At 44.0% G+C, this 27278-nt stretch overlaps 1 protein-coding gene across 1 annotated transcript in view; it reads left to right on the top strand.

Annotated features, from left to right (window-relative positions):
* Nucleotides 1–3343: 3343 nt before the first annotated feature.
* The window catches only part of CPVL (carboxypeptidase vitellogenic like), a 119665-nt gene continuing 95730 nt past the window's right edge, over nucleotides 3344–27278 (top strand). Inside the window, exons 1-2 of the mRNA XM_066354283.1 lie at nucleotides 3344–3484; nucleotides 22270–22457. Of these exons, the coding sequence (XP_066210380.1) occupies nucleotides 22280–22457 (178 nt within the window). The 5' untranslated portion in view covers nucleotides 3344–3484; nucleotides 22270–22279. The remainder of the gene's footprint in view (nucleotides 3485–22269; nucleotides 22458–27278) is intronic.

Below are 27278 nucleotides of genomic sequence, written 5' to 3' on the forward strand. Positions count from 1 at the left end.
CTGGACAGACCCCCTATTTGAATTAGAGGAAAAAAAAACACCTGAATAAAAGGAAGAGAGGAGACACCACATGCCATTTCACTTGCTTAGTTTCTTTGATCTCAACGCTTATCATTTGCAAAATGTCTTGCTTTCAAAAAATGAATGACCTGTTTGTTACTGGCCAGGCAGCGTGCTACCAACTTCACATGTAATTTCATTAAACTTTCAGATCAGCCCTTTAGGCCTGACTTCTTTCCATATTTGAGAAGGCTGGGGCTTAGAGAGGTTAATTAACATAGCAAAGGTCACACAGCTAATGAGTGGCTGCTGGGATTCAAATCCCCATCAGTGGACTCCTAAACCCATGCTGTGCCCTTCATCAAGCGTGGTACAGAGCGCCCTGGCAGGCTCATCCCACCGCCTTCCAGGGCTGGGCTGAACACCGAAGAGATGATGTATATGAAAAGTGTTTGGCACACTGTGGAGCCCGACACAAGTTTGCTATGACTGTTCCTCACAGTTTTACCCAGGGTTAGCTCTGCTGTCCTTGGTGGCCAAGTCTATATTAATCCCATAATTCACCCTTAATCCACCAAAGTCTTGTATCCTGGCTTTCTTTACAGCCAAAGGGAACTGGAATGAGGCCTTAACACCTGCTGTCAAAGGGTGCGGGATCACCATGGAAGAAGAGGTTCGCTTACACAAGACTTAGATGAATTTGGACATTGTTTCCCTAAATGAAGTAGGCACACAAAGGCGAACAACCCAGAGAAGAAGGGTAATCGTGCTGAGGGTGAAAATGCCGCTTCTAAATAATCACCATGTGATCACCCACAATGTCTCTGAGTCTGTAGCCAGTGGTTAGTCTCCGAGGGCTTGTGTCTGTCTTATAGCAGGGTCACCACCACCTCAGCCTACTTCTTAAAGCTACGGTCACGGTGCAGAACAGCTGTGTGGTCTCTTTAGCCGGATCAAGACTTCTCACTCTTGAAAAGCACAATGCCTTTAGCAAGTGTGTGCATGCCACACATCTGACTTATTTTCTTAAGAGACATTTGTTGGGCAGCTTAATACACCGGAGAGGCTGTGATATTCCTCTTTTTGATGTGCTTCTTAGCTTTGTTTTTAAGCCCCGAGGTGACCCCATTGAAGACATGGAATAACACCTAAAAGGAGCAATGACAAGTGTCACGGAGAGACAGGGACCCTTCCAAGAGAGACATATTTGTCTACAAGGTTAATCAATTCCCCTTGTTTTCATTCCTGGTCCACATTTATCTTGGTGGCAGCAGTTACAAACGTGAAGTCAAACCTTCAAACCTAGACAATTGGAATTCACCTGCTCCAGACATGCAAACAGCTATTGTATGAGTCTTAACTAAAATACTAGGCACATTGCACAGCCCTGGCCGTAAGTCAACGAGAGGCATGCTTTATTGTGGCGTCCAGATACAATGGAAAACACTGGGTGAAAGAATAGAATTCAGTTTCCTGGGGGAGACTGTTGAAAAGAATGATAGTCACTGGCCTGTAAGCACACAGACTGTCATGATCATTAATATAGCTACCATTTATTGAGCCCGTTCTATATGACAGCACTTTCTGTCCATTGTCTCATTACACCCTTGTAATCACACTGCAAGGTAGCTAATATTATTTTACCACGAATGAATGAGAAATCTGAAGTCACGTAACTTGCGTGAGGTCACCAGGTGGCAAGCTCTAGATCTGAACACAAATCCAACTCATTCTCTGAACCACCTGGGCTTAACAAACTAGACCCTCCCAGAACGCATGTGCAGAGAACACAAGGGCCTGAGGGAACCCTGGAACCATCTAGACTGATCAGGCTGACAATTTTAAATCTTTGTTTTCAGAAAAGACAATCAGAGACAATGACTTATCAATTTTTTTTTTTTTTTTTTTTGCAAAACTATTCTTTTCCCTACCTTTGAATACTCTCGATACAAGAAAGGGGCTACAAATATTACTTCCAGAAGTTTGATTCTCCTCCATAAGTTATATATTTTTATTCTTCATCTGTTGATTGTAGCTACGGTCATTTGGGGAGAAATGTAAAGGAATACTCTTTAAAGTGTTAGAAATCTTTGGCCAACTCTGCCAAAATACGTTAGTGAGTAGTGCCACGGGAAGTGCAGTTGATCCCTCAACAACACAAGTTGGAACTGCATGGCTTCATTTATATGGGGATATTTTTCCCCCAATAAACACACATTCAGCCCTCTGTAACCCCGGGTTTCACATCCACATATTCGACTAACCACAGATGGAAAACAATAGTTTCAACGCAAAGTTGAAAATCTGCAGATGCAGAGGGCCAATTGTTTGCATTGTTCCAGACCATGTTATAGAGGGGACTTGAGCATCCACAGATTTGGTATCTGCAGGGTCCCAGACCAGTGCCCCACTAACACCAAGAGGTGGCAAGCTTTTAGAATGTCAAGAGTTATATGGGGATTTTTGACTGCATGTGGTGAGGGGGGCTGGCACGCCAACCCCTGTGTTGTTCAAGAGTCAACTGTACATGTATCGCTTATGAGAGACCTACCCCGAAATCATCGCTCCGGTGCTGCTGCTAATTGTATCCTTGTGGTCTGGCTGCAAGCACGTCCTGCAGGTGACCTCCTCCATTGTAGCAGAACTCTTGAACAGACTCTGCCCACGGCTTCACCAGATGTGCTTCTTCACTGGAGAACAGATGTTAAGAAAGAGAAGGCAAGTATTATTTAATGAAAATTTATAGACTGATCTCCTTTGCCCATTTCATGTTTATCTGCCCCCAAATCCTCTCTGTACACCTAAGTATCTGTCAACATTGTACCCTTCTTGAATAGTGTCCCCCTCAAAATTCATGCCTGCAAAAATGGAGATAATTATAGAAACCACACATCAGGTTGTGCTGTAAGATTTCTACGCAATGAAAGCATCAGACACTCAATGTTGGTCCTCAGTGTGGTCTAAGTTATTAGTGATCAGAATCGCACACTATCCATGGCTGCACGGAGGCTTTTCATGCAGTGGGAGTAAAATACCACTATGCAAACCCCAAGCTTGCAAACAAGCACTCGTGGGGAGAAATAATTTCAAAATACAGTGTTGAGATTCTAAGACAGCAACTTTTAAAAAGTAGGAGAGAAAAATCAAAACACACAAACAAAACAAAATAGAGAGTGCACTGCTACTCTGTTCATTTTTAAAACTCCACCTTGGGGTTGTCTGCTGCTCCCAGGATGGGCAGTGTTAACTGGGCGCGGCCAGGACGCAGGGAAGGGAGCTGGGGACCCACCTTCTGCCCGGTAGGTCTGGGTCACGTGCTTCGCTGAGAGGGGCCCTCATAAAGCTCGCGTCCTGCAGGACACTTGTGATTGGGACGTGCGAGGGGAAGGGCTATGTGACCTGCCCCTGGCTGGGGAGCCGCAGCGGGGACCAGTGCGTTCGGGTGTGCGCGCACCGAGGCGGGAAGGAGCGCCAACTGCCTTGCGTAAGTGCGCGGGTACCCGGGCGGGTCCCAGCACGTCCCCAAACGCAGGGAGCGCAGGACGGGTGATCTCAGGAGCCCTCAGCACCCAGAAGGAGAAAAGCTAGGTGGAGCAAGATCGGGGTCAGGTGGTCCTGGCCAGCTAAGAGTTTCCAGGTTGGGGTACTGGGGCGGCTTGGCCCTTGGCTGTAGGTGCGCCCAGCCTGGGGAACACTCCCGAAGGCTCCTGGCACGATCTGAGGCGGTCGCACCCGGGTTTCTTCCAGATCTGGAGGTGCCTTCTCTTCCAGGAACCCCTCCGGGGAAGTGTGAAGCGGTGGGGTCCCCCACAACTCTCCGGGCGAGGCGGGAACACCGCCCCTTCCTCCTACAGCACGTCTCTTTGGGATGCTTTGATTTCGGGGTGCTGTGGAGAAGTGGGAGCGGAAAACGCCTCTGCTTTGAGTGTGCTGCACGAAAGACTTGGCTTGAGCGGAGGAAGGGAAGCACTTTATTATTCCTGCGATGTTGGGTTAGAAGCGAACCGGGGCTTGGGACAGGGGGACGCAGCTCCCTGCCCCACATGGGTTAGGACCTAGCAGGGGACTTCGTAGAGCCAGTGGGACGTGCATGTAAACCTGTGTGAAAGAAAAGCACCCAGTACCTTTCAAGGCAGCTTGGGGTCACGGGGAAAAAAATGGACTTCGGTGTATTTATGGGTTGGAATCCCAGCTCTGCTGTTTGCTAGTTGGTGATTTTGATAAGATCTTTGAATTCACTACGCCTCGGCTTCCATGTTTAAAAGACACTTGTCTCTCCCTCTACCCTTAAAATGCAACTACTCTTTATTTATTTAGGTATGGGATGAGTAAAAACAGATATTAGGGAAAAAAAGAGATCCAATGAAAATGAATTTCACTAACTTGAAAAATAACCTTTTAAAAACATTTTTCTATTGATTTGAGAGAGAGAAGCATCAACTCGTTCCACTTACTGGTGCACTCGACTGCTTCTCCTATGTGCCCAGACAGCTGCGACCTCTGTTCGCCAGAATGATGTTTTTTCCACTGAACCACCTGGCTAGGGTTGGTTGAAAGATAACTTTTAAGAAAGTTGTTCAAAATAGGAATTGGAACTTTTTTTTTTTTAAGTAGACCGCACTGGTTTTGTTGGCATATGAAAATCTATGCAGTTGGCGAGCCCCTTTGGCTGATAGGGCTTTTTAAACTTCTTCTCAGGTTAGTCTAAGTCAAGTGGAAACCCTTTATAATATAATGCCAGTGTTCTTAGAAGCTGTTTTACTCTTCTTTTATAGGAGTTGGCTGTTTTGAACGGGCATAGTTGGTCCCCCAATATATGTGGATCTAGCTTATAAAGCAATTGACAGTGGGCTCCTACTGGCCTGACTTTATAGCCTGAGCCAGGTGGGCTTTGACTGACAGGAGGTTCAAATGGTTTAGAAGAGCACTGGGCTTACCAGTTCCCTCCCTTTGAAAAAACAAAAACAAGAAGCAAACAGCATGACGCTATTTTGTTAATGACTTTGTTTTTGTTTCAGGAAACATTTACGATAATTTGTCAAAGGAAAAGCTAAGTGTTGAACGCACAGAACTAAGACAGTGAGTGAGGAAGAGCTTCGTTACCACCTCAGAGAACACCACATAGGCTTTTATTAACACCCCGGTACCCAAGGTTAATAATGTAATGCTTCATTCTTAATAGGAAGTATAATTCATTTAAAAGAGTGAGCGTGTTTATTTTAGTTTAACATTCCCCGGGGTTTAATGATGTGCCGTTTTCACAGACTGAACCAAGGAGATTTAAAAGGATGTAAGTGAGGAAGTGTCTCATAGTCAGAAAGGTGCGTTTAGAAGAATGAGGTCGTATCTCTGTTGACTTGGGAGAGGGGTAAGTGGGACAGAAAGCTGAGAACTGTATTTTCCAGGCTAAAATCAAGGATGCAGTTTGAACTTTTATGCGATGTATTTGAAAGTTCAATGGCTTCAGCAATAATAGACTCAGTTCACAGGACAGTGATCAGGGGCTTTCTTGATTAAACCCTATGCTCCTCAAGCACAGTGAGCAGAGACCAGGGTGTTCCGATTTCTCTTCCCAATAATAGACTCAGTTCACAGGACAGTGATCAGGGGCTTTCTTGACTAAACCCTATGCTCCTAAAGCACAGTGAGCAGAGACCAGAGAGTTCCGATTTCTCTTCCTCTGAGATATTGCAAGTACAGCCTTGAACAAGAAACTGCATTTACTTAAAAAGTAGACCACATTGGCTTTGTTGGCATATGAAAGTCTACACAGTTTCTAAAATTTCCGGCTTTTCTTGTATTGCTTTAAACTAAATAAACATTTGTGCTGATAAACAACTGTAGCAGTTTAAAAAGAGCCACTAACTAGAATCAGAATACAGAGAAAATGTTTAGAGATGAGACCCAAGGATATTGGAGAGATAAGACAGACAGGATTTGCTTTTTCAGACATAGAGTCATTCCACCTGTCCTCATCTCGCTCCCCGGATTCACACGTGGAGGTAAACCAACTCTTAAGAGATTCATTTATTTATTTAAGTACGTTTTCCCACTGTTTGACTATGAAAAAATCTCAAACATTCAGAAAAACTGAAAGAACTTTATAGTGCAATCCCCACCTAAATTTTTTTTAAAAATTTCACTAATACTGATTAGCGTCTACTATTTTCCTGATGCTATGCTGAACTGTAAGAACATAAAAGGCAGAGTAAAGTTAGGCAAGAAGAAGAGCTGCCTGATCAGGCGGTGGCACAGTGGATAGAGTGTTGTTCTGGGAAGCAGAGGACCCAGGTTCGAGACCTCAAGATAGCTGGCTTGAGTGCAGGCTCATCCAGCTTGAGTGCAGGCTCACTGGCTTGAATATGGGATCATAGACGTGACCCCATGGCTGCTAGCTTGAAGACAAAGGTCGCTGGCTTGAAGTCCAAGGTCCCTGGCTTGATTGAGTCCAAGGTCACTAGCTTGAGCAAGGGGTGACTGGTTTGGCTGTAGCCTCCTGGTCAAGGCACATATGAGAAAACACTCAACGAACAACTAAAGTTCTGCAAGGAAGAATTGATGCTTCTCATACCTCTCTTTTCCTCTCTGTCTGTTCCTAACTGTCCCTCTTTCTGTCTGTCTCTCTTGCTAAAAAAAAATGGGGGAGGGGGTTAATTCGGCTGGAATGTAGTTTGCTAAGGGTCGTGTGACTTTGGTTTGGAAGGTTATGCTGGAGTCACATTGTGGAAACCATTGAATTTTATGGCAGAAAGTTTAAACTTCATCTTGGTTGCAGTCTGGAGTCATTGAAGGCATTTGAGGAGGAGGACTATCTTGTGTTTAAATAGCTCTTTCTGGCATTAGCATTAGGCTACATTGGAGTGGAAGGGACTGGAGTCTAAGAGATGAGTTAGGAGGCTGTGCAAACGTCCTGAAGCCAATAAGTGTCACACTATGAACAGAACGGATTGCAGGGATTGAAAAGAGGAAGCAGGGTAGGACTTTGTGCCTGATTTGACATGAGGACTTGGTTTGAGAGCTCAAGCACCTGCAGAGATAGTGTGTCAATAAGAGGAGGGAAGTCAGAGGAGGAGGAAGTGCAAAGGGAACGATGATGTCTTGTTTTAAGGCTCCTTTGGGTTTGCGGGTGTACTGATTGGGTACCCATCTGGATGTGTCCACTGACAGTGGGGAGCCCCACAGCAAGGTCAGGACTGAACAACTTTCTGGACTAGCAATTAGGGATTAAGGCATGGTTAAATGAGTATGCACAGATAGAGAAAAGAAGGCCAAGACCTTGAGGAAAATCTGAATGTATAGAGTTCTTGGAACAGAAAAAAAAAAAATTACAGCTGTTCAATTGTCAGTTAGGATTTTAATGACTGCTCTATCTACAGTGTTACTGCAGCCACAGCGGTCACAAACTAAATGCATATTTCTACCACTAGGATGGAGTCTTTCCTGCTCTCCCTAGAAGAGGCATGGTGTGTGTGTGTGTGTGTGTCTGTGTGTGTGTGTGTGTGTGTGTGTTAAAGTAAGAGTGGAGAGGGAAGGGGAAAGTTAAATACCATTTTTTATCTAGGACTCAGAAAATACAATGCTTTATCCATGTAAACCATTTCTACATATCAGGATGCCGGGTCATTTAATTAATCTGTCTACCTGCCTATAAGGCAACACTTACTTAATCTGGGAACCGTAACAACCTACTGTGAGGGTGGGCATATTTCCCAAACCAGACCTCACGTGTGACACGTACTCTGGTTGCACAGTCACCAGGCCTTTATCCAGATATTTAGCAACCCAAATCCTCCCCCCCATCCCTTTTTACTTTAACATGTCAGTACATGGGTTCATACTATTCATAAATAAATATTCAGCTCTGGAAACCCATCTTATTATATTAACTCACCGCCGACAAGGCAAGGGAAGTTAGACTTGTTTAGCATCTATCCTGTGGCCAAGGTCTGTTCCAAGGCTTCAGTTAGAAGGTGAGGACAAGGTCTGTCTTTTGTCTTTCTGTAGTACCTGGTGTGAGTTTATATACATATATATTTCCCCCCATGTACCTGTCCCTATAACAATAAAAGGTGTGATTCCACTAAGAATAGAAGGACTTTATCTAAAGATACAGAGTTTGATGTGGCAGAGCCACGCCTGAAGCTGGTGTCTGAATCTTTTCTGTTGTCTTATTGGACGCATCGCCTTCCCAAATGCTTACTGTGTGCTGGCATTGGGTTCATTGTTTGCACATGTGGGTTCTTTGTGGCCCCTCTGGCTTGGCTGGGTATTCAGCTCAGAATTGCTAAGTGGTTATTATTGGTGGGGTGTGTGCCCTCTGGCCCTGTCTAATTCCCACCCAACTTCTCGAATTCTGCAGGAAGAGTCAAACTCCCTCAGAAATTCCAACCCCTAAGTCTGAGTTCAGCAATCACTTCAGTAATTCTCCTTCAGATCACTCATTCAATTTCCTGCTGATTTCTTTTAGAGTGAACTGGAAAAGAGCTCTATATTTATCTGCTTTTCCCATTGTCCTGCGCATTTAAGACCCCATTGTCCTGCTCACTTACACATCTAAGATCATTTTCTCTTTTCTCCTTATTTTCCTTCTGCTGTGACACTTTGGAGGGAGGGTGGGATAAGATATGGCGCCGACAGCAAGATTGTGTCGACTCTAGTTGGTTATTTACAATTGACTCAGGCATACTGGAAGTAATATTTTTTTCTTTCTCCCTCGAAGTAGTGGAATGTTCATAGAATTAACATGGCGTGGTAGGGAGTTCTGTACATGCAAGGATTGTGGCAGAGGCCTTCCTGCTTGTCTCAGAAGAATAGAGAGACCTCAACTGCCCTCACGCTCTGGATTTACTGTCTCTTCTATTTTTTTGTGGTCTCTCTAACTTCTCGACCTGGTCTCAGTACACTTTTTAAGGGGACGTTAAAGCTTACAAGGGAGTGAAGGACTATCAGGAATAAACTCGTAATGACACAAAGTTAGTGTTAGTACGTTATTAGCTCACCTGCAGCAGGGAAGACACTCAAAGGCTTGGGGACACAGGAAGAGGTCTCTGAAATGTTTGGCCTTGTGCTGAGTGGGTCAAAGGAGGAACCAGGAAAGAGGGGACCCACTGGATGGGCTGCTGTTTACTAGCCATGGCCTCTAGCAGGTTTTGTTCAGGAGAGGGTGGAACAGTGGGGCTGGGGGCACATTGGTAGGAAAGTAACTGCTTAGAAGAAAAGATTGTCAGTCATTCGGCAGCTGCAGTGTGGCCTTGGGTATATAGAAACATTGTCAGTGTTCTGCTGGGAGCCTCTGATGTTCACTTTCTCAGGGATCTAGTATCCCTTGTCTCTCCGTCTCTACCTCTCTGCCTTTCTCTTACACACACACACACACACACACACACACACACACACACACACACACGAATGTATCAATGCATCAGCTTGATGACAAAATCTAATAGCCAAATTTGGAAGTCATCCTAGATTCTGTTCTATTTCAACGTATAATATTTCATCACTCATAAGGTTCAGGTAATTATACCTTCTAATTTTCAATCTCCCCTGTTCACACTATCACCCTGTCCTAGTTTAGGCTTCTTCTCTTTATGCTGGATTATTAGAAAGCCTACTAAATGGATTCTCTGCCTTCCATCGTTTTAGTTCAAATCCATCCTCACACCATGACCATCGTATTCTTTACCCCTACAAAGTCCTCAGCAGCTCCTAGTCACTGGGGGATACAGACTCAGCACGTCTACAACGTCCTCGGCAATGTCCTCTCCACTTCTCTAGCTTCCTCCTGCTCTTCATCCACTTCCGGTCTTGCCTATATAGTAGTGATCTGTTGCCATGCAACAAAGTTGGAAAAAGGTTTAAAACCCATGGCCCAAGAAGATAGAAGAAACAATAGCAATGCAGAGAGTGGGGGAAATCGTTTAAGGAGGAGTTAAGGCCTGGGTTAGCTATTTGCTTGGAGATTTGCAGCGGTTTGGTCAAGTCATGGTGAGGACTCGGATTCGGACCTGGCAGTCCGGTGACTGAGGAGAGGGGGACTCTCAGTGGGTGGCTGGGTGACCGTGGAGAGGCAGTGAGAGGGAGGCAGGGAAGTCCACCGACACGGGATCTTCAGTGTCAGCGCTGGAGCGTGTTTCCAATCAAGACAAAATAGAGAAGTAGGGACTCGTTCAGGGAAGAAGGTGGTAAGTTCACTTTTTGAGTTATTCGTCATTACTTTTGATTTTTGTTAACATAATTCACTTCCATGGCGGAAAATCCAACTCATAGTGCAGTTCTCGTAATAAAAAATTGTATCCCTCTTTCTTCCACGCTCCATGCTTCCCTTACCTCCGAAGACTCTTCCCCCGACTTTCACCTCTTTCCTACAGTACTTAACTCCACATTTCTAAGTAATCTGATTAAAATATTTCTTGATTTCTTTCCTGATTTTGAATCGTACTTTTTATCGACTTGAGGTATTTTTCTCCTGACTTCCTAATAAGGTGAGAATTTAGCACTGTTACATGACTAATGTTTCAACTCGCCTACCCTCCCTCTTGACCAAATGGTTACAGAATTTTTTTTTTTTATTGTTGTGAAATCAACATCTGATGTTGACTTTATTATGCAGGTAGCGCTCACTGCTGAGCTAAGGAGTATACTGTGATTGCAATGCCTTTCTTGCTTGAGTTTTAGAGAAATTGAGATGACCAAAGAGCTAGGCAAGTGGATAGCGAAATATCACTTTTATTACTGAGAGAAGCTGGGTGGAGTTAGAGCTTTTACTTCTGAGAAAATAGGCTTCTCCCGACCAAAGCCTGCAGTGGAGCAGACTTTCCCAGCCATTCACAGACCCGTACCCGGCCCAGCGGAGGGAAAAGCGCTACTTCCTGTGGGACAAAGGAAGTTGAGACTAACATGCCCAGTCTACCCAGAGTTATCCAGCGGATACATTTTCCCACCTCTTACTGTCCCCCACCCTCCGCCCCAATCCCTGGCAGAGTGAGCAAGAAGGTGGCAAGAGGCCAGCCTCACCACGGATGGCAACATCGGAGCTGGGAGGAAGAGAGCCTGAAGCAGGCGCTGGCTCCCGGCAGCATGATCCGATACCTGACCCCACTTCATACCGCTCTCTCCATCACTCCATCACTCTCTCCATCATGTTGGATGTTGGACGGCCGCCATGCTGGCTTCCACCCTCAGTGCCTCCTGTTAGAGAGCCCGGCCTCTCTTCTCCTAAGTAGTCACATGGAACTCTTTCATGTCCTTCAGATCTGCCCAGATGTCACCTTCTCAGAGGGGTCTTCCTTGACCCCTCTGACCACCCAATTTAACATAATACCACTGCTTGACTCCATTCCTCACTCACCCTTTACCCTGCTTTCATTTCCTCAGTAGCTCTCATTGTTCTCTCTTGCCCTCTACACCTGAAACTTCATAAAGGCAGACATTCCATCTCTTTTTTTTTTTTTTTTTTTGACAGAGAGAGTCAGAGAGAGGGACAGATAGACAGGAAGGGAGAGAGATGAGAAGCATCAATTCTCTGTTACAGTTCCTTAGTTGTTCATTGATTGCTTTCTCATACGTGCCTTGATCAAGAGGCTACAGCAGAGCGAGTGACCTCTTACTCAAGCCAGCGACCATGGCGTCATGTCTATGATCCACGCTCATGCCGGCGAGCCCTCGCTCAAGCTGGTAAGCCCATGCTCAAGCCAGATGAGCCCGCGCTCCAGCTGGCAACCTCAGGGTTTTGAACCTGGGTCCTCCACATCCCAGTTCGATGCTCTATGCACTGCACCACTGCCTGGTCAGGCAACATTCCACCTCTTTTGTTCTCTGTGCCTAAATTGGAGTCTGACACATAGTAGGAGCTAAAGATATATTTATTAACTGAACAGATAGCCCCTTGGACTTGGAGTTAGCCCCAGCTCTGCTACTGCTGAGGGTGTCATTACTTGGGACATTGCTTCACCAACAGGGGCCTCTGTTGAAGAGTTACATGAACTCCTTTTAAGGGCGGTGGTGAATCGCTAATGAGACAATACAGTATGCGGAAAATAGCCTAGGAAGGTACTACAGTAATCTGAGGGAGTATTAAATGGCAATTGCTCTCAATAACAATAATATCTCTTTTGCAATCAGGGAGGAATTCTTGTCACCTCAGTGAGTGATGGTTAAGGTGACATTGAGAAATTTCCCAGGATCATCCTCAGATACAATATTCTCATCCATCTTGCTCAGTCTCAACCTTATACCCTAATATTTTTTTTTCTGAAAAATTTCGTCCTAGTGGATAACCAACAGGAGGCTGATTCTAAAAAGAATAGAGCTACATTTACTTCAGTGAGAATAAAGAATTTCTCAGTTGCCTGACCTGTGGTGGCACAGTGGATAAAGCGTCGACCTGGAAATGCTGAGGTCGCCGGTTCGAAACCCTGGGCTTGCCTGGTCAAGGCACATATGAGAGTTGATGCTTCCAGCTCCTCCCCCCTGTCTCTCTCTTCTCTCTCTGTCTCTCTCCCTCCCTCTCTCTCCTCTCTAAAATGAATAAATAAAATTTAAAAAAAAAAAAAAAAAAAAAAAAAAAAAAAAAGAATTTCTCAGTGGAAGACACTGCTTTTGTCATGAGCCTAAAGGACCCAGGGCTTCAGCCACTGCTCCAAACACTTATTTTCCAAACTGAAGGACGTACACCAGAAATCCAATGTGAAGCAATCTCTGGGTGTGGGGTTTTCACTTCTTTGCAGATAAACATGACTTTAAATCACTTGCGATAACCGCACCTGTGAATTTTACAAACGACATATGGAGAAAAATCCAGTTCTCCTAGAATTCTGCTCTTGTCAGAACTTACCTGGAGGCCTATGTTATTATCTTATTAATTTATACAGTGATATATGGGAAGTACAGGGCCTTGGGAATCCTCTACACCTGGCTTTATGTTCCAGTTTCACTGCTTATTGGCTGAAGGATGGGGGGTCGGGGGGCTTGAGATAACCCGGGGCTTGAGAAACTGTTCAGCGTTGAATTTGGTTTCCTCACCGGGATATGCCATACAGAAAGCTCTGGACTTAGGGCTCTTCTAAGAAGAGTGTCACAGTCAAATAAACACAGGTTGCCCTGCCTCAGTCTTTCCAAGCTCTGGTGTGGACCCACTACCCATATGTGAGTGTCTGAGGGCAGCAGTCACAGCAGAAATGTACTGTCTCTTTGTTCTCTAGGCTGTAAGCCCAGAGTCAGCAAGCTGCCAGGGAGCTCCGCCGAAACCCTGCAGGCGACAATGCTTCCTGGCCTCTTCTCGCCTCTGCTGTTTGCCAGCAGTCCTTATTTCTTGGCTTGTCGATGCATCACTCCAATCTCTGCCTCCCTGTGTGTCTCTGCCTTCGCTGGCATTCTTCTCCTCCCTGTGTTTCTCTCCTCTTTTAAGGGCACGAGTTATATTGGATTCAAGGCCCACCCTCGTCCAGTATAACTTCATTCTAACTTAGCTAATGACATCGGCAAAGACACTCTTTCCAAATAAGGTCACACTCTGAGGGCCTTCAACACATATTTTGGGGGGAAACAATTATTCAACCCATAACAATTCATGCAGTCACTTCAGACAAAACAAAAACAAACAAACAAAAAAAACAACATGGGGTCATCCTTGCTTCTTTCCATTATAGTTCAGTTTATTAACAAATATTGATGGATGTGTTTTCAAAATGTAGCTGACCTCCACTCTCCACCGCCACGGCTGCTCCTGACCCCAGCCTCTAACTTCTCTCCTGGGTTATTACATCAGCCTCCTAATTGGTATCCTGATTTTATCTTTGTTCACCTGAAGTCAACTTTCTTAGTAGCAACCAGAGTGATCATTTCACAATTTTAATTAGACTTAATTACTCCCTTACTTAAAAGCCTCCAACGGTCTCCCATTGGAATTAGAATAAAATACTGATGCATATAAATACAGGTAAGGCTCCACATGTGTTGACCCTGACTACCTTCCAAACTCATCATGTGCCACTTCCTCTTACATTCACTGAATGCCCATCAACAACAGCAAACAGAGCTCGTTTGCACCTCAGGGCCTTTGCACTGCTTCCTGAAGCCTGGCTTTACCCAGAAATGTGTTTCCTGACTGCTGTTAACTCACACACTTTTTTGAGGTCCTTTGGAGCAGAGAGAGCCTAGGTTATACTAGTTGTTTCTCCAACACATTTTGTTAAATGAATAAAGGTCACAAAATGTGTTCAATTACATTTTTAGATATTATGTGGGAATAAAAAGGCTTTCCTAATCAAATATTGTAGGTTTGGGAAATACCGGGATAAAGTTTTAACACACTTCTTTATAGCAGAACTTCTCAGCAACATAATAGTTTATTTCGGAGGGATATTATATGTCGTATTCCCAAACTTACCTGAATAAGAGAAGGAAGCCTGGCTCACATAGCAGCTTTTGGGAGATGCTGGTACGGGGGCTAGAGCATGGTCTTTAGAGACAGGTAAGGACTGGCCCGAATCCCTTGTTCTACCATTTATTAGCTATACGAACCCGGGCAAGTAAGTTAGATTCTCTGAGGATCAATTACTCATCTGTGAAATGGACTGATAATAATAGTACCTGCATGGTGAAGGTTAGAAATAAAAATATAAAGCAGTTGGCACAGTTCCAGTTCATAGGAGCAGTCAGTAATCAGTAATTGACAGGTATTGTTGGTATCGTTATCACAATGGTGCTTTCGATCAGAGGGATGGTCTTTCTATGTATTTCAAAACTGTCGTTAATGTTTTGGGATAGGACTACTTTTTCCTTCCACCCTTATTCAAATTTCCCTTCTGGTTGGAGTGAGATTTCAAGGCAAAGCTTCCTATCGTTGTGTCAGATAATATTATTTTTTTCTCTTTTCCTGATTCTTTCCATTCTCTACCTGCCACGTAACTCAGATTTGTCTCCCTCTCTTGTGCGTCCGAGGGTAGGGCGGCAGAGATAGGGATGCCCCATTCATCTGCAAGATGAGGCCCCACTACCGGCTGCCAGAGGGGCGGCCTGGGAAGAAGAGATAGGCCTGGAGTCTCGGTTCCACTTCAGCAAAAAGGCTGCCAGCGACCTGGCGCGTCACGTGCTCGGTCCTCTCTGGGCACAGAGGGCTTCAAATATCAATTTGAGGTATTAACAAAAATGATGTCATAAGGAAGATGAATAGCGGATCCTTCCAAATAAAAGTTTTCTTCTATCAGTGGTTTGCATGGAAGTCTTTTTTTCGCAATAGCTAGATCTGGGATTTGAGTTGGAATTTAATGCAGGGTTGCACAATAGCCCTCTATTACAGGATTCGAATGCTGTGGATGTGCATGAATGGTCTTGAAAGGTGAGCAAGTCTCTTAAATAGAGAAACCACTTTCTTATACCTTTTTATTACAGGTTTTTTCAAATAGAGGAACCACTTTCTTATACCTTTTTATTATAGGTTTTTTCAATAAAGGAACCACTTTCTTATACCTTTTCTTAAATTACAGATTGGCCTTTTTTTGTGTGTTTGGAGAAATGTTTTTATTGGGAACTATTAAAGCCAGTTAAGTAATTAAAGGAGATCCAAATAACGGTTCTTTTGTGCTTTTTTGTGTGTGTTTCAGAGACAGACAGAGAGGAACAGATAGGGACAGGCAGAAGGGAGAGAGATGAGAAGCATCAATTCTTTGTTGTTCATTGATTGCTCTCTCATTTGTGCCTTGATGGGGGGGCGGGGCTACAGCAGACCGAGTGACCCCTTACTCAATCCAGTGACCTTGGGCTCAAGCTGGTGAGCCTTGCTCAAACTGAAGAGCCAGTGCGCTCAAGCTGGTGACATTGGGGTTTCAAACCTAGGTCCTTCGCGTCCCAATCTGACACTCTATCCACTGCGCCACCACCTGGCCAGGTCCAAATAACTGTTTTAATCGGAGCTATAACAATAATTACATAAACAACTTTTATCCTTTAATTGGAATAATCTATCATGTAAAATGGAGCAGTTGGAAGGAGAGATGAAGAGAGCACAGGGCTGCTTGAACTGCTGGCTTGGGGTTCTTGTCCTCATTCTGGAGATTTTCCTTTGGATTCCTTTTCGCTGGTAGAACACGCACCTTCCAGGGTCTGGTCTCCCTTCTGGAGGCCTTGCGTGGCTAAGCATGTTGCTGATTGCACACACCTTCCAGGGTCTGGTCTCCCTTCTGGAGGCCTCGCGTGGCTAAGCATGTTGCTGGTTGCACGCACTTTCCAGGCCTTGCGTGGCTAAGCATGTTGCTGGTTGCACGCACTTTCCAGGCCTCGCGTGGCTAAGCATGTTGCTGGTTGCTTCCACACGCCCAGAACAACTGCAGGATTTTCCCTCTTGTCTCTTCTGCTGGTTGTCTCGATTGGAATTAAAGTGTGAGTTGACAGAAAGTAGTTTCCAGTTCATTTTTCAAATAAAGAACATGAAACTAACACGTGCAGGTGTATATTCAACACCTGGCTCTCTGGGTGCGGGGAAGCCCTGGTTTGTGGCACTTGCTAACGTCCATGGTGTAAATATTCCCGCCATGGCTGACTGCAAGCTGTCAACAAATGTCAGTGAACACACACTGGGGAAGAAATGCACAGGAGCAAACCGTTATATATATAATCCATCCACCAGACAATTACCAAAATACCTAACTCCGGAGCATAGACAATAGTAAAATAATTCAGAAGTGATGAGTTTTGAGTATTTATGACATATTTTTCAATATAACTTAGAGGCAGTTTTGAAGTTACAAATGAGATAGGTTCTGTAGGTTTGTTCTTAAGTTGAATTGAATTTGTAAGTTGGAATAGGCACATTTACTAATTGATTAAATGCAACTTAGATGTTTGTCTTAACGTAGTATTTATTTTTACCTTTCAGTGCATATAAATACGTAAACATTCTCAAACACAACCTTACACAATCTTGGATGATGCAGAAGATGACGGACTTGTAGGAGAGGGTAGGACTGGTGTTAGAGAGTCAGGGTTTGATTTTGCTGCTGGAGTCAGTTTCTTGAAGTCGGCATCAAGGGAGGCTTGTACAAAGCTTTCCTTTTTCTCATCTTCAGCGGCCCTGTAGCATCTCAGGTCCTCGGTGACTGCACGGTAAACTTTGGTGAAACTCTCTGTGTCAGGTTCTTGCTCCTCTAACTTTGCCATAAGACAAAAAGCATCAGCTAACTCTTTTGTAGAAAACGTTTTCAGTTCTGGTGTTTCTAGGTCCCTGTTTTCTTCTCTAAATGCTCTCATCTGCTGCTCTAGTTTTATAAGGTCTTCACAGGTTAGTTCTTTGCCATGAGAATTGAGTAAGTCTATGATATCATTTTCACTGATGTCCAACTGCAGTTGATTAACAATAGTCCTTACGGTGCTCTGTTTGTAAGTACGAGTTGTACAGAAGTCAGATGTTTGTAACTCGTGGATTTACTGTATTTAATGATACGTTTTTATAGTTCAATTTCTAACAATGTGCGTGTTGAACAACTGGTTCTCAAACTTCCTGGAAATCTAATCATTGGTTCTAACACAGACTGGAACCCGGAGAAGTCACTGTGTTGCCCAGGGCCCACTGATTCGGTGATGGAAAAACCTAGATTAGTACAAATTATTCCTGAGAAACAAATTTCTTTAGAATGATTACTTATTAATGCTTCTTTTTGTTTGTTTATTTATTTATTAATATTACTACATCCTCTACTGGTCTATGAAAGGGGCTAGGACCATTACAGGCTGTTATTACCTATTGAGACTACTAGAGTCAGAATATCTGAATGTGATTGTAACCAAAGACGGAAGAGTGGAGCGCGGATCGGATTTAGAGCCGTAAACCGGTCCTGGCTTTGAGGCTTGCTTGGCCCTACTGCTCACCAGTGGTGTAACCTTAAGCAAATCACTTACTTAATCCTCTGGCTGCAGTTTTCTAGTCAGTCAGATGAAAGAAGGGGGACGTATGAGCATGTATTGTCTCATCTAGTTCTGAAATAGCATGATTCACTTTTTGGATCCATCCGTTCAACAAACGTTTGCTTAGTACCCATGATATGCACCATCTGTGACGGACTCTACTCCAGGCAGAACTAAATTCAAATGTAAGAATTAACTGTTATTATAACAACTCCCATTTTATGCAGAGCTACCTGATCGACCAAAGAGAAAATGTACTGTCAGTTTCTGAGCTCCTAGGGCTTTTGGATCGGGACACATCTTCTCAGAAAGTTAGAGAAATGGGTCCTATTGTAAAAGAACAAACAGAACGTTGCTCCTAGTAGATGCCAGAGGTCATAACCGGTGACAATAAGGAATAAAAAACAGGTTTTTTAAAAAAACTTTTTGCCATGTCTATCAGTCTTCAAAACCAAAACCTTTTTTTTCCTGATAAGATTAATTATTGTAGAAAATTTAGAAACTCTTAAGAAGTATTAAATAGGCCCTGGCTGGTTGGCTCAGCGGTAGAGCGTCGGCCTGGCGTGCGGGGGACCCAGGTTCGATTCCCGGCCAGGGCACATAGGAGAAGCGCCCATTTGCTTCTCCACCCCCATCCCCTCCTTCCTCTCTGTCTCTCTCTTCCCCTCCCGCAGCCAAGGCTCCATTGGAGCAAAGATGGCCTGGGCGCTGGGGATGGCTCTGTGGCCTCTGCCCCAGGCGCTAGAGTGGCTCTGGTCGCGCCAGAGCGATGCCCCGGAGGGGCAGAGCATCGTCCCCTGGTGGGCAGAGCATCGCCCCTGGTGGGCGTGCCGGGTGGATCCCGGTCGGGCGCATGCAGGAGTCTGTCTGACTGTCTCTCCCCGTTTCCAGCTTCAGAAATAAAAAAAAAAAAAGAAGTATTAAATAAGGAGAAAATACTACATATCCAATTTAATAGCCTGCTTTTCTTTACTTAATATTTCAGTAAAATTTTCAAAATATATATTATCCTTAATCATATTAATTGCTGTATATAATTTCATCTTTTCAGTGTACAGAAACTTAGTTTGTTTTCATTATTGACCGTTTTTATTATTCTACAAAACATTGTGATAAATAACTTTATATAAAAATTGTACCTCAGACACAGTTTCCGACTATAATATGGAAGGTTTAGTAAGACAGTTTTAGCAAATCATATATTTTTTACCTTTAGCTTACTTGATTCTGCCAATATCCCTTTGTATTTGCCTAGATTTTATTCTGTTTCTAAACATTTATTGAGAGGAACAGTTTGTCTGAATCCTGCATGGTGATATATTTGAACTGGAAATGGTGCCAATGTTTTCATCTTATTTCAAACAGACATATGATAAAGTGGATGGTGAATACTTTTTCTTTCATTTTCTATGGGTCAAAGTTTCTGGTACAAGATTTATTAGTTTAGAAAGTACTCAAATGTTCAGTAAGTAAAAAGGCTCAGGCTAGTTTAGGAGAAGCAAAGACATTTGAGAAGGATGTTGAGAAAAAAGACTTTTTCATTCGTGATAATAGCTTTCATTTTGTTGGGGGAGATGACAGCTAAGCCCAGTTTGGGAATTCTAACTGTTACACGAAAATGGCGACATGAAAAATGTTGCTTTAATTCACCTACCTGGGAAACCGCGACTCCAACAGTTGTTTGATTAAATTTTAATGAAATTTACTAGATTGACCCAACTCTTACTTTTATGAATTAGATATGTCAATTAAAATAAGACCAGTTTTACCTTTCTTTAACATCTTTGAGTCCACATCTGCTTACAAAGGAACCGCTGTACTACCCTGGTTACTTAAATATTAATGGTTTCCATTAAAGGGGGCTGGAGGTTTGCAGCAGGGAGATTGAGAAAATTAGATGGCGTGATTAGTTTCCTGTTTCTGCCCCCAGGAAAAAAAACCTTTTACTGGAAGACCTTCTTCCAGTATGTTTTTAATATTGTGGACCCCCGCCCCCCCCCCCCCCCCCCCCCCCCGCCAGCCCCGAACCAGTTAGAGTAAGATTGTTGATTTCAAACATTCCTGGAAAGTAGTTGTTATTAACACATCATGAAGCAAGTTCACATAATTAAAAAAAAAATTTTATTAGTGCCGTAGTGGTCATTACCCTGGGGCTTCTTGGGAACCTAATTTAGTTTCTGAATTCATTTTGCTCTTTATTATAGTCAGTAACAGGCAAAAGCATTTTTTTTTTTTTTTAGCTGCGTACTGTAGATGATTGGGCCTGTTTACATTAAATATGGGAAATTCTATTAAGTTAACCGTGAAAGACTTGACAAGGATTATATAGATATTCAACCCAATTATAATTGTAAATTTTTATCTTATTGGGCAAAGGTGGCTGAAAAGCTTTTTAAGTTTGCTATACAGCCAGTGTTTTCACAGTATGCCAAATTGGGTTGTGATGAGTGGTGGCTCACAGACTTTTTACACATTTTTGTGGTTTTTAAGATGTTGTAACGGTTTGGAATTTTAAAGCACCGAAAAGCAGGCATTATATTTGCATAATTGCATATTTCTTTTTGCATCCAGTAATCTGAGTGAGTGGCGTAGTTTTTTCATTTCATAGATTTTACTCAGATGTTAGAGCTAAGAACTCGGATCACGTTTAAGCAGCAGTGAGGCCGAGTAATGGACCGGCGCTGATGGAGGCCTCGTAATACTCAGCAGGGCCAGGATTCCGGTGATGCCAGTGAGGCACCTGCCCTGTGTATAAAAGTTAACAGTGCCAAAGAAAACTCAGTACTCAAGAGAAATAGTATTTTTTTTTTCTTTTTTTATTTTTCTGAAGTTGGAAACGGGGAGAGACAGTCAGACAGACTTCCACATGCGCCCGACCGGGATCCACCCGGCACGCCCACCAGGGGCGATGCTCTGCCCACCAGGGGGCGATGCTCTGCCCCTCCGGGGCGACGCTCTGCCGCGACCAGAGCCACTCTAGCACCTGGGGCAGAGGCCAAGGAGCCATCCCCAACGCCCGGGCCATCTTTGCTCCAATGGAGCCTTGGCTGCGGGAGGGGAAGAGAGAGACAGAGAGGAAGGAGGGGGGGCGGTGGAGAAGCAAATGGGCGCTTCTCCTATGTGCCCTGGCCGGGAATCGAACCCGGGTCCCCCGCACGCCAGGCCGATGCTTTACCACTGAGCCAAACAGCCAGGGCCGAGAAATAGTATTTTAATATACTATTTGAAAGGAATGAAAATGAATCCCTTCCCCCCAAACCCATGATGAACAAAATGTCAACATTTTAGAAACAGAGATGAGATTGGACCCTGCATCGGTCTCCACGTGGCTCTCCTTCCCCGAGCCCTGCGCTGTCTGAGCGCCCGTCCTGAGTTCCCTGCCCTGCCTCAGGCACTCCTCCGAGTCACCTTACCTCACCTGTCGCTGGTGGTAATGACCCTCGCTCTCCTGGTTGAGTTATTAAGAGACGAAACAGCTAAAAAAAAAAAAAAAAAAAAAATACAAAGGAAAGCCCATTGTAAATACAGATTACATGTTTATTTACAAGTTAGGAAAAAGCACCATACAATTTTAAGCCATTAGTATTATCAGCCCAGAGGAATACTCTAAGGAAAGATCAGATTTGAAGATCGTTGGAAAACTTTGTGTCATTAAAATTTGAAGCCTAACCCTTGAGTTTATTTATCAGGGAGCTATCGGGGCAGCGACCTAAAGGTATTTGTGGAATCCTTCCTCTCTTCCTTCTTTCTTTTTGGTTCTTGAATGCCAAGTTCACCAATTTTGTAAGAGCAGAAGGAACCAGAAATCCATTTCGCTTATTTTCAGTTTCCTTGCGAGGTACCCATGGACGGCTGAGGTCCCGCCTTTGCTCACGCCAATCCACCTGCCAGGCAGGGATGCCTACCCCATTCCTCCTGCTTTTCTGAGCTCTGCGCACCTTTTAGTCACATCTGACCTTGCGAAGGCTTCCTTAAGTCCTCTAGACCTGAAGTGTGGTCTCTCCATCCTCTGCCCGCCTGTGGTGGATAAACTTGCACTGCCACTCACTTGGTGATCAATTACAGAGTCCTTGTTGGCTTGAGGCTTTAATCCTTCCTTGAATTTACTTTCCAGTTCCTAGTTTTGGAAACACAGATTGTTTCTCAAGTTATGTAGTAGTCCTGCATTGCATTAGACTGACTGTTCATTTCAGATTGAGTAGGGATTGGGTCTGTTTATTTCAGTGTTATTCAAGGTGCTTAGTCCAGGGCCTTTATATATAATTTTTTTTAGTGGGGGGTGACTAAATTACTATCTGACATGTAAAAAGGCTAGAGAAATCCTTATTGTTTGGATTCATTTGTGGAATGTTGCTGTTTTCGTCCTAGGCTGCAGAGAATGGTTGGTGCCATGTGGAAGGCGACTGTTTTGCTGGTTCTGCTGACGCTCTGCCCTGGTGGCGACGGGCTGTTTCGCCCCCTCCACAGAAGTGTCCGGGTTTCCGTGCCCCACCAGGGAGACGCGGGACAGCCATTATTCCTTACTCCCTACGTGGAAGCTGGGAAACTCACGCAAGGTACGTCTAATCAGAAAACCACCGGTATCCATTCAATAGTTCTTATTGTTTTTTTTAAGTAATTATCCTACAGGATGCAAAATATATTCTGATATTGTTTACTCACTGGTTTTATTTCAAATACTAATGATGTGACATCATATACTATCGGGGTTATGAGCTAAAATGAGGGTTCATCAAGGGCTAGTGTATCTAGTGGTTGAGTCCCTGTATTTCTGTTTACAAAACTAGTACAGTGCCTGTGTACCACTGGGCACTTAATAAGGTTAATACCAACCTTAGAGCTTACCATGTGTCAGTTACTGGGTCCAAGTATTCTATTTGATCTCGTTTAAACATCTCAACAAGCCAGCGAGGTGACCTCATTTTACACACAAGAAACTAAGCGGGAGGAGACTGAGCTCCTTGTCAGAGTCACGCAGATAGCCGCTGGTGGATGTGGCTTCATACCCAGACAGCCTCGATGCAGAATCCACGCTCACAGCCTCCACGCTGGGCACCTGTAAAGCCAGTAGCCACGGCCACCATCACAGCTGCCTGGCACTCACAGGTTTGCATTTAATCCAGACAGATCGTAAAGACACTGCGGAGCCAAAAACTGGTGGTCCATTTTCCTTTATTCTAGACTTGCACTCAGCAAGCGAGTAAAAACACACAGCAGGAAAACACTTCCCTTTCCATTCAGGGCTCCCAAAGCCACTGACTCATCTGAGTTTTCCTAGAATCAAAGGCTTCCACCTCACCAGTCTTATTCACCTCTGTTCCCCATCTCCTTCTCCTGCACAAACTGGCTTCTCCTTCACCATTCTGCCTCCTCCACGTGGCCTCCCTGCCCTGCTACAGCCTGAGCTCCTCTTCCCTACAAGAAAGTGGTCACTGTCTCCCAGAATGGCCTCCTAGGTCCTCCTTTTAAAACTTTTCACTGGGTCAACCCCTTCCTTCAGCACACATTAGCATAACCAAGCCCCTTCCCAAGCAAGAAGGGCAATTAGCTGTATCACGTGAGAGCAGCGGCCATCTTTAACAATAAGAGTGAGAAAAAATAACTTATCTGCCCGACAGCCCCCTTGCAGGGCAGGTTGTCCAGACAGCCTACACCCTAATTTTCTCATTAATAAGATGGAGATGTAACAACCTACCCAAGTTGTAAGGATATTTTAAGAATTGGATGAGAAAATGCACATGAAAACTCTTTTTTTTTTTTTTTTTCATTTTTCTGAAGCTGGAAATAGGGAGAGACAGTCAGACAGACTCCCGCATGCGCCCGACCGGGATCCACCCGGCACGCCCACCAGGGGCGACGCTCTGCCCACCAGGGGGCGATGCTTTGCCCATCCTGGGCGTCGCCATGTTGCGACCAGAGCCACTCTAGCGCCTGGGGCAGAGGCCACAGAGCCATCCCCAGCGCCCGGGCCATCTTTGCTCCAATGGAGCCTTGGCTGCGGGAGGGGAAGAGAGAGACAGAGAGGGAAAGCGCGGCGGAGGGGTGGAGAAGCAAATGGGCGCTTCTCCTGTGTGCCCTGGCCGGGAATCGAACCCGGGTCCTCCGCACGCTAGGCCGACGCTCTACCGCTGATCCAACCGGCCAGGGCCTGAAAACTCTTAATATCTTATTAATTGCTAAATATTTTGAAAATGAGGTTTGCAATTGTTATTATTAATAGAAATAAAATGTGTTTAGGTAAATCACTGTGCAAATAAATTATTTAATCTCTCTGGACCTCCGTTGGCTCCCAAACTATAAAATAGTGTAGAGGCAGCTATCCTGAGGAGCTGTTATTATTAAGAGGCAGAGAAATGGGGTGGTGGCTGGAGGGAGCTGTGGGGTCACAGAGGGTCTTGAAAAGGGTCAGAGATCATATGTTTGCTGATGAAAATGGTCTAGTGGAGGGGGCGGAGGTTGACTGGGGTGGGGGCAACTCTTGTTGGATGGAGCATCATCTTTAAGGACATGAGAGACATGGCATCTGGTGTGTAGATACCATAATGGGCTCATTTTGACTTGAAGTAGAAAAGTCACGAAGAGATGGTAGGCTACGGGTATAGGCTTCTATCCCTATTCATGTAGGAAGAAGCAACATACCGTTAATCCAAATCTACCAAATTGGATCACATGTATTCATTTTGACTTCCTTAATAAGTGGATACTGATTTTGTTCATTAACAATAAATCAAAGCAGATAATTTAACACTCATAACCAACTCTACCAGTCCACAGAGAAAACTCATATGCCTTACATGATTCGTCCAATGGGATGCAGGTAATAGTAGCAGAGATGTGCTTAGGACTCAACTTTTCTGACTTCTGCTTTGTGATATGCCTGCTATAATTTCCTTTTCTTTCTTTAAGACGCTTGTGCTCTACCACAGTGACCAGATACACACATGAAGCAGCTAAGGGATAAGGCAGGGTGTATTAGAATAGTAAAGGGTTACATTTGAGGTAAGCATGCTGGGGATGTTGAGAAAGAAGCTATACTGTTGGTTCACATAGTCCAGGTAGAAAATAATTGCAGCTGTCGTAGTAAATATAACAAGGAGCTAGCATTTAGTAATTCTATCTCTAGTACCTAACACAGAGGCCTGAAGGTAATTGGCACTCAGGAAATATATATAGAATTTAAATTTTTGACCTGAATATTTGCCAGGAATGTGTTTTACACACACTTTAGTTCATTTAATCCCCAGAGCAGCCCTGATGAAGAATGCATCATTATTGTTTCCATTTCACAGATGAGAAAAATGAGGCCCAGAGAAATTCAGGATCTTACCAAGGGCTATTTAAAGATAGTAAGGGGCAGAGCTGGAGATCTGAGGGCACCGGGCAGAAGCTGGTAAATAGAAGAGGGCTTGTGCCTACGTGGTGAGGAGAACAGCTTAAACAAAGCCATTAATTGAAAGTGGTCATGGTGTGGCTGCCGTATTAGACAGCTGGTAGGCTCAAGGGCAGGGAATACAGAGAAATCCACCTGAGAGGTTGTCCCCATCCCTCTCGTTCCTATATTTCTTGACCACAAGCACTTCAGCTGCGGTCGTCAGAAATAGCAAAGGAAGATTCCGAGGGAGCTGGTTCCATCTTCGGTCCTTCTGCGCCGGCCCTGATAGCTCACCATCTGTTGAGTGACGATATTTAAAATATTAAATCAGATGCCATGTCACTTTCTGATGTTCTATTACACAGTCATAATCACCGAATGGAATTGTCAGCGGCTGACCCAGAATTGGCTACATCTGGGTATTCAAATGCAGCCCTGATAACATGATTAAGGATCTTTTTTTTTTTTTCAGCGACATTACTGGAAGTTCAGGAAACCCTAGACAGATGGTCAGCTCATTCCCCTAAATCTCTTTTGTTTGTTGAGTCTGTCAGAACCTTAGGAACGTGAGTCTTCCTACTGCAATGGGACCTTTTGGAGATGAACAGTCATTCACAAAAAGACAAGGGAAACTTTTATTATTTTTTTTTAATCCTCAATTAGCTGGCTTCATTCTGTGTCATCCTAATTGCATGTTTACTTTCTCTGCGGCTAAAACAAATCCTTGCTCTCTGAAATAAAATGAATCCAGGAAGCAAATTGTAGTGTGTTGATAAATATACCACATTTTCACAAATGTTAAAGAATATTTTGCTATCAGGTCTTAATTTATTATTACTCGGGGCCTGCTGTATGTTGTCTGTACTGATGGAGGCCTGAGTATGGGTGAACGTGAAGGGCACCCTGATTAGGTGGTTCGACCCTTCTGTGGTCTAACTCCAATCTCTTTGAACATTGTGATATTATAGACACCAGTAACCGCAGTAAATAACAAAGGGGAAGTCGAATTGTTTCAGAGAAAACTTTTTCTTTTTTTGTAACAGTTTTAAACATTTGTATCGTGAGTCACGGTTCCAGGGAAGAAAGAAAATGTATTTTACACATTCCATTAATAGACTCTGGAAGGATGAACAGAACATTTGAAAATATATTTTAAAAAATCATTTTAGTTGATAGAACTTTTCTTTTCTTTCTTTCTTTTTTTTTTTTACTGTGGTTTAGTCAAAGGAAATTTAGTATTTGAAACAGATTTAATATTGAACTACTTTTTGGTGGGGCATAGAAAAGTTCTCTCTAAAGTTCTTAAGATTTTAATAAGGCCTGTCTGCTCTGAAAGGCTTTTGTAGAACCAAGCTGATTCTAGTGCATTGTCTTGTGTGGCCTGTTTTAGTTCATCCATTCATCCATTTATTACCATCCATTTATTAATAGTACGTACTGAAAGTTTTAAGTGTGTAAGTCGGCAAGATATGTCCCGGGGGGGAGGGGGAGCAAAGATAAACTAGACAGATTCTTTGCTTTCCCATAGCCCCTGATCTAGACACAGGGAAGTCGGAAATGCACCTGAACAGGTAGCAGAGAAGCCACTTGGGGTCCTCAGAAAGGGAGGGCTGGGTGAGCCTCGGAGCCATTTTCAGAGCGGGCCAGCAGGCCTTGTGCCGGGCCGGCTCCGAGAGATAGATGGATTCAATCATCCCTCCCACATATTCCATTCCCTCCAGCTCCTTTCTATTAGATATTTTCTCTGCGTCCCATTCTCCTTCGACCTTTCTCCTTTTTCTCTGTCTTGTCTCATGAACCCTCTCCTGCTCACACGCCCCTCCGTGACTCACATCTCACTCGGTCCCAACCCTCAGCCTTTAGTCCTTTGACCTTCTGTTTTGAGGGGCTCAGGGGGAGGTTTCTGTTATTGAAAAGATTGTTTTGTGAAAAATATTTTGAAAGTGATTTTTTTAGGCACTAACTTCCAGACATTAAGAAGAAGAAGAAGGAAAAAAAAAACCCA

Source organism: Saccopteryx leptura, chromosome 12 (genome assembly GCF_036850995.1).
Source record: "Saccopteryx leptura isolate mSacLep1 chromosome 12, mSacLep1_pri_phased_curated, whole genome shotgun sequence".
Taxonomy (NCBI): domain Eukaryota; kingdom Metazoa; phylum Chordata; class Mammalia; order Chiroptera; family Emballonuridae; genus Saccopteryx; species Saccopteryx leptura.